Source organism: Microtus ochrogaster, unplaced genomic scaffold (assembly GCF_000317375.1).
Source record: "Microtus ochrogaster isolate Prairie Vole_2 unplaced genomic scaffold, MicOch1.0 UNK91, whole genome shotgun sequence".
In the NCBI taxonomy this organism is placed as follows: Eukaryota; Metazoa; Chordata; class Mammalia; order Rodentia; family Cricetidae; genus Microtus; species Microtus ochrogaster.
Genome location: NW_004949189.1, coordinates 1088731 through 1096590, shown reverse-complemented (window position 1 = coordinate 1096590; position 7860 = coordinate 1088731). Strand labels below are relative to the sequence as shown.

At 46.4% G+C, this 7860-nt stretch overlaps 1 protein-coding gene across 1 annotated transcript in view; it reads left to right on the top strand.

Annotated features, from left to right (window-relative positions):
- The first annotated feature begins 3955 nt into the window (after positions 1 to 3955).
- Positions 3956 to 7860, top strand: part of Parp2 (poly(ADP-ribose) polymerase 2) — a 13779-nt gene continuing 9874 nt past the window's right edge. Inside the window, exons 1-4 of the mRNA XM_013355095.2 lie at positions 3956 to 4011; positions 5934 to 6077; positions 6334 to 6404; positions 7361 to 7411. Coding sequence (XP_013210549.1) covers positions 3972 to 4011; positions 5934 to 6077; positions 6334 to 6404; positions 7361 to 7411 — 306 coding nt within the window. The 5' untranslated portion in view covers positions 3956 to 3971. The remainder of the gene's footprint in view (positions 4012 to 5933; positions 6078 to 6333; positions 6405 to 7360; positions 7412 to 7860) is intronic.

Below are 7860 nucleotides of genomic sequence, written 5' to 3'. Positions count from 1 at the left end.
CGCCAAGAGGGAGGATTAACTGAATCACAGGTTGCCCTGACGTTAGGTTTGCCCTGGGTGAAAGCTTTATTTACTCCCAGTCTAGATACGTCATTCAGACAAAGCAGCAGCCTACAGAATGGGAAAGATTCAAGACCATGCTGGTCTACAAGAGCTAGTTCCAGGACAGGGTCCAAAGCTACAGAGAAACCCTATTTCAAACCCCCCACCAAAAGATTAGGAAGGATCTTCACCAACACATCCAATTGAGGAGTAATGTCTAAAATACACTGAAAACTAAAAAAAAAAAAAGACATCAGAAAAACAAAAAAAATCTAAACAAAGAATACTTAAAATGCTAATGGCTAAGAATCACGTAAACAATGTTCAACATCCTTAGTTCTCAGGGAAACACAAATCAAAACTTTTTTTTCTTTTTTTTTTTTATTAAATCAAAAGTTTCTTAAGATTTCTTCTTACCACAGTTGGAGTCAGCCAAGATCAATAAAACAAGAGTTCATACTGGCAAGGATGTGTTGTTGGCAGGAGCGCAATCTTGCACAGCCACTATGGAAATCAGTGTGTGGTTTCTCAGGAAGCTGGGAAGCATATGCCCAAAGGCCGCTTTATCCTACTACAGAGACACTTGGCCATCCATGGTCATAACAGCCAGGAATTAGAAACAGCCTAGATATCCATCAGCAGATGAGTGGGGGGGGGGAGTGATACTATACAATGGATTATTAGTCATCTGTTTAAAAAAGGAAGACATTACAAACCAGCAGGTATGTATGGTGGCACATACCTGTAATCCCAGCACTCAGGACAAAGAGGCAGGTGGAACCTGAGTTTGAAGTCTGGGCTATAGAGTTAGTTCCGGGAAAAAACCGGGCTTCCCCGGGGAACCCTTGGGAGGAGGATTTTTGGAGGAGGGGGGGGAGGGGGGGACTTATTTTTGAATTTCCCAGTTAATTGTTGGACTTGGAAAAAAAAATCATCTGGAGTGAGGTAGCCCAGACCTAAAAAGACAAATATGTAATATGTCTTCTCTAATATGTGGATGTTAGCTTTTGTAGCCCAGGCTAGCCTCAAACTCAGAAATCCACCTGACTCTGCCTCCAGAGCGCTGGGGTTAAAGGCATGCTCCACCACCCAGCATGGATATTAGCTTTCGAGCTTACAAGAGTCATACTACAATGTGTACAAACAACCACAGAGGTTAGCGACTCGGAGTGGGAGGATCCCCAAGGAAAGGGAAATAGAATATATATGGAGAAACAAAGACTGGAACAAGAGGATTAAAGGGGAGGGGGTAGGAGAGAGAGGTAAACAGGGAATATAGGCAGGGGCAAGCAACTAGGGGCATATGGAGACCCACTACTGTAGACGCTTCTTAAAGTGCACGCATGTATGAAAGAAATCTAAATGGAGTTACCAAATAACAGGGGGGAGACATCTCTCGCAACCAAGAGAAACCTCCAGGGCCAGGAATGGGTTTACATGTAACCGAGTCCTTGGCCAAAGGGGCTCCATGGAAACCCCAAACAACCAAGTCTATTGCCAAGTATTGGTTGCTTTCTGCAAATAGATGGTAAGGCCCTATTGCTAAAAGTACTTAGATACGGCACTGAATACGGAGGAGTCGAGCTAGTGCCTAGCTTAAGGCGTGCATCCATGGTACCGGAAGGCACTCTGCACGCCCACCGTTGCAGGTTAGGGGTCCTGAAATGGTGGTCCTGGGGCCTTGATCAGGCGCGCTTTCTCTGCCAGTTAAAGAAAGGCGAGATAACCTGAAGTCTAACAGGTAGCAGCAGAGACATCTCGAGCACCACAGACAGAGTCAGCAACTGAAGAGAAGCAAAGTGGAGACTTGGAAAGTCAAAAATGCAATCTCTTCCCTAGGGCGGGGAGTTTTAAATCTTGTGAAGAGTTTTCTTCCCCTAATTTAGGGTTGGTCAGTTTGAAGAAAGCCAGAATGGTTGACTGGCTCAGAACTGCTGTGTGGCATGTCTTGACAAGGTCTTGAACATATTAAGGCAGCCCAGCATCATGGAGCCTACTGGTGGGAAACAGAAGCCTACAGAACACTTGTTTTAAGGTACCAGGCTTTTGTCTCAAGCCAGGAGGGTAAGGAAGAAGGTAGCCATTCTAGAAATTTTACCATATTTATTACCTAGCCACACTCCCTCTCTACCTTCCTGCCTAATAGTGAGTCTCACTCCCAGAGGAGAGAGGTGACGAACCCAGCTACAAACCCTTCAGTTACAATAGTGATCTCCACGATGTGCTGGTGCAACAGTGGTACAAGAGATGTTGGTGTAGCCAACCACTCTCTGGCTAATACAGGGCCACTGCACGGGGCAGACCCATGCCTAACACTGCTTAGACGGTCAAGAACTGAGACTAGATCTAGGTCCTAGGGGAAAACCAAATGCCATTGTTCTCCTAAAGGAATATAACAACAAACAACTCCTACATACACATAGATCAGTGTCTTCCTCTGCCAACATCAGAGACGGGAAATAATACAGAAACACACACCCAGTCCTAAATGAGGGTCTTCATCAAACTCCTCCCCTTAGAGTCAGGGAACTCTGTGGAAGAGGAAACAGAACGACTGCCAAAGCCAGTGGAGATGGAAGACACCAAAGAAACAGCAGGACCAGTGCACACAGGGACTCACAGAGACCAGGGCAGGATGCACAGGGCCAGGCCAGAGGGGGGGCCCAGCTCAGGACGCAAGCTCCCACCCCTAACCAACAGACACCCGCTTACTGGGTATAGTTAACTACATTTGAGGGCAGGCCCTGTGCCCAGCAGTAGATGTCCACAACACAAAACAAACTCTGGTATTTTGGGGGGTCTTTTGTGGTCTCATATTGCTTTGTTTGCCCCCTTTTCACTTTACTGGTCTTTTGTTTGTATGTTATTGTTTTCAACCTTGTGTTTAATGAGGTTTTTGTATGTGACTTTGCGTGTATATGTCTCTTGTGCTTTTTCTTCCTTTTTTATTCTGTTTTGTTGTTTTGTTTTGTTTGTTTTGTTTTTGAGAGGGTCTGTCTCTGTAGCCCTGGCTGTCCTGGAGGTAGGCATGCTTCTTCCTCCCGGAGTCTGGGTTTAGAGTCTACGCCTGACCTTTCTCTTTTTTAAGAAGTTTTTGGGTTTGTGTGTGTGTGTGTTTGGCATGTGTACATGTCAGCTGTGCCTTTTAATTATTTATTTATCTTTTAAATACCTGGTTTGTAAGTCAAGAGCTAGGAGACATGGAGTTGGATGGATGGGGAGGTGGGGAGAAAATCCTGGCTATCCAAGCATTCGTAGCTCCTCTGTGCAAAAAAGACTGCAAGCAACAATGGATAAAAATGCGGGCGGGGGAGAGTAGTCTGAATTGGGTTATGAGGCGCGTGCCTCACCTCAGCCATTGAACTCGTGCCGCCGGCCGTGAGTCTGTTCCAAGCTCCGGCGAGGGGGGCATCCGCCCGCCATGGGGGTGCGGGCCTCTCCTGCCCAGTCTGCCCGCGCGCGGAGCCCTGCTCTCTGGGAACTCACCTCCCCGCTCGGGGAGGGCCCGGTTAGGGCCGCGGGGGGCCCCAGTCTCAGACCTTCCCAGGGGCCGGGGAGTGACGAGCACTCAGCGCGTGGCCCCGCCGATGAGCTTCCTCCGCCCGCCGGGAAGGCGGGGCGGCGGCACTAAAAGGCTCCGGAGCGGCCCAGACTTTACAGTTATGGTGGCTTCCCACGAGGCGCAGCGCCACTCATTTGCATGGACCCGCCCCAGACGGGAAGCCCGCACCGCTCATTTGTGTGGCCCCGCCCCAGACGGGAAGCCCGCGCCACTCATTTGCATGGCCCCGCCCCAGAGGGAAGCCCGCACCGCCCATTTGCGTGGCCCCGCCCCAGACGGGAAGCCCGCGCTGCTCATTTGTGTGGCCCCGCCCCAGACGGGAAGCGCGCACTGCCCGGCCGCGGTGGTGACGTCGGCCTCTCGCGCCATGGCGCCTCGGCGGCGGAGAGCGGGCTGCAGTAGGCGAGGTGAGCTGCACCGTAACGGCAGACGCGACTGTCCAGTCCTGTTGGCAGCTGGTGGGCATGCAACTAAAAGCAGGTCTTCGTGACTGAGTCTAGCGCTGCCAAAGGACAAACGCATACAGCACAGTGGTTAACTGCTTATGTCAGCTTTTTAATATACATCCGATTTCACAGAGAAAAAAATCTGATCTTGGAATTGTTGGCTGTGGGCTGCATACGGTGTTCTTAATTGTACCCTGTTAAATTACATACTGTTACTGTACACGATTTTACTTTTTGTACAACGAACTCCAAGGTTCTGAAGCTCCAGTGAGCAAAGCTGGCTGTAAGCTGGTCCAGACTGTAGGACACTTTACTGACCATGATTATATGATCTAAATTGAAGGTATTAAAGACCAGAGGTTACGGAACCCATGCCGCAAGTAATGAACTTTAAACATCTCTGCAAATTTATTTTGTCCTGTTTTATTAATATATGGTCAGGATAGCAATTTAGGAAGGATTGCTCAGTTTATTTCAAGACTGGTGTGACATTTATTTGTAAACGCTCAAAGAACATCTTAAGTTATTTCTTTTAAAAAATTATTTAATTTTTATGTGTATTTTGTGTGTATGTATAATGTACAGCAAATGTGTGCCTGGGAACCAGAAGGGGCCATTGGATACCCTGGAACTGTGGTTACTGACAGTTGTGTTCCACCTTGTGAGAGATGGGACTTGAACCCAAATCCCCTGGAAGAGTGGGGGAACCTCTTCATCACTGACCCATCTCTCCAGCCCCTTTAAATTCTTCAAAAGAATTGGTCAGAATTGGTCATATTGGCTCATGCTTTTAACCCCAGCACTTGGGAGGCAAAGAAGCAGGAGGACTCTGTGAGTTGTACGCCAGCCTGGTCTACATAGTGAGTTCCAGAACAGCCTGGGCTAAGTAGACAGACCCTGTCTCAAAGTAAAGAGAAACTGTCACGGTGCTGGAGCGTTGGCTCAGTGCTTAAAACACTTGTTCCTCTTGCAAAGGACCTGGGTTTGATTCCAATTTACCCACACAGCTGTTCATAGCCACCTTGCCAGGCATTCGTGTAGTGCACAGACATATTTACAGCAAAACAGCCATACGCGCAAAAATAAAATAATAAGCTGGGCGGTGGAGGCGCACGCCTTTAATCCAAGCACTCATTCAAGGCCAGTCTGGTCTAAAAGAGCTAGTTCCAGGATAGGCTCCAAAGCTACAGAGAAACCCTGTCTCAAACAACAAACAAACAAACAAAATAAATAAATAAATAAATAAATAAAATGATAACTTTTTAAAGTTTGTCAGCAGATTAGAGGGCAGGAAGACCTCCACTCAGGCAAAGCTGGTGCTTTAAGATAGGAAGGAATTTCAGAGTATGCAGGATGAACCAGAGCTGGGAGTTTATTAAAAGAGGTGTCCACATATGTCTTAAGCACAGGGGTTAAAAGAGAAGGAAATACCTGGGAAGAAAGACCACAGAACATGAGTGTGGGCTTCGTAAAGAATTGCCATTCACTGTCTTTATAATATACGCAAAATTTGCCATGTTTTACTCTTCAAAGAGTTGTTAAAGAATTTAAATGAGGTCACATTTTCTGAGGTGGATCTACAGAATCAGAGCGTCAAGGTCTAGATTATGAGGGATGCAGAAGTTAGCTTATCTTTATGTAAGCAATGTTCATGGTCTGTGTAAGACTCCATAGAACAGGAGAGAAATGAGCCCAGTCCCATTACCCTGCACGTTTAGGACATAAGCCTGTCATTGTCATTTTAACATAAAAGTATTTGAATATCTGTGTCAGCAGCCTTCTCGTCCCCCTAGTTTTTCTTCTGTTTTTATTTTGCTTGAGTGTTGTTTAGCTATTAGATCATCTTCGTTGTGTAGTAATTCTTTGCTTGTTCTTGCCTTTAGCTTCTGAAGTGCTAAATGATGCCAAGAGAGCTAAGAACAGCAACAAAGCAGTGGAAGACTCTCCTGCCAAGAAAATCCGCACATGCCAGGGAAAGGGGCCTGTGGCTGGAGGAAAGGATGCAGATGGGACAAACGGCAAGCAAGGTAGCAAGCCAGGGAGGACATGGGCCAGCTTTCGGGTCTGTGAAAGGAGTGGGATGTGTTTCTCCCTTCCCCCTTAAAGAGCAGTGAATTTCCCTGTTATTTGGGCATTCTGCAGTACCAGTCTACTGTGCCGAATTTTTGTTTTCATAGATTTGCTTTCATAGAAGACCCAGAGGGAAGGGCAGAGTTAATTTTGACAGCAAGTCAGCTCTTCTGATTCCCACATAAGTAATGCTCGTGCTTGTGTGTCCCTCAGAGTCGGTGAAGGCCTTGCTGTTAAAGGGCAAAGCTCCTGTGGACCCGGAGTGTACAGCCAAGGTGGGGAAGGTGAGCGCCTCAGGAACAGGAAGTAAACGTCTTTGTTTCTGTGATTCCTAGCTAGAGTGTTGCTGGTGTTCCTTTTAAAGGTGCTTTCTGAATAATACCAGTGACTCATTTTCTCCAGTGTTGAGAAATACGGCGATGATGTCTATGATGTCATGCTAAATTAGCAGAATATTGGGCCTGGAGAGATGGCCCAGGGGTAAGAACATTTGCTGCTCTTCAAGAGGCCCTTCATGTGGGTTTGGTTCCCAGGCCCCGAAGGACACCTCTCAATCATCTGTAATACCATGTTTAGGTGATCTGATGCCCTCTTCAGACCTCCACAAGTACCAGGCATACATGCAGGCAAAACACTCATGCATTAAGGAATGAATACATTTAATTTTTAAAAATCCGCAGGGGAGCCGGGCGGTGGTGGCGCACGCCTTTAATCCCAGCACTCGGGAGGCAGAGGCAGGCGGATCTCTGTGAGTTCGAGACCAGCCTGGTCTACAGAGCTAGTTCCAGGACAGGCTCCAAAGCCACAGAGAAACCCTGTCTCGAAAAACCAAAAAAAAATAAAATAAAAATCCGCAGGGTATCAACATGATTGCCCGGGGTTGCCATCAGCTTTCCCCGGCTTGTTTCCTTTTCACCCAGGATTGTTAGCTTGTTCAGGGAGGACAGCATGGCTTTGATGAGAAGCTGTCGTGGGATAGCAGAAGGGGAAAGGATCCAGAAGGAAGCCTACTTAGAACAGGTTCTTTTGAGTTAGACTCCTTTAGGCCTCTATAATTAGAAGAATTAATGTGGTTTCATTCTAATGATGACAGGCTGTGTGTACAGCATCCATTTCCTTTCTCTTCTGGAAGACAGATGTTGGATGTGTTGGAGAATAAGCCTTAATTATTGAAGAAACAAAGAGGGTCTCACTTTGCTCGTGAGACTGAATACCCTGATGCTGTTTTCTCTCTTCCCAGGCTCACGTGTATTATGAAGGCGATGATGTCTATGATGTCATGCTAAATCAAGTAAGAGGAAGTTATTTTAAGTGTGGGGATTTCTTTTTTATTATTTTTAATTACGTTTATTCAATGAATATATTACATTTATTTATTAATTGTGTGGAGGTCAGAGGACAGGTTAAAAGAGTCATTTATTTTCTTCTGCCATGAGGGTCCCTGGGGACTTGGCAGGAAGTGCCTCTACCCATCGAGCCCTCTTGCTAGCCCAGGCTATCTCAGAATTTCTTCATAATATAAACCACTCACATTTTTCCAGAATTGACGTTGGCTGTTTGATTATTACAATGTACTTTTTGCCCATGTTTAAGACTTTTTGTTTGTTTTATAGGCTTTTCAGTATGTGTATTTTTTCTTTGTTTTGTTTTTGAGGCAGACTCTGATGAAGCCCAGGCTGGACATACAGTCTAGGATGACCTTCAACCCCAATCTTTTACCTCCATCTTCCAAATGTTAGG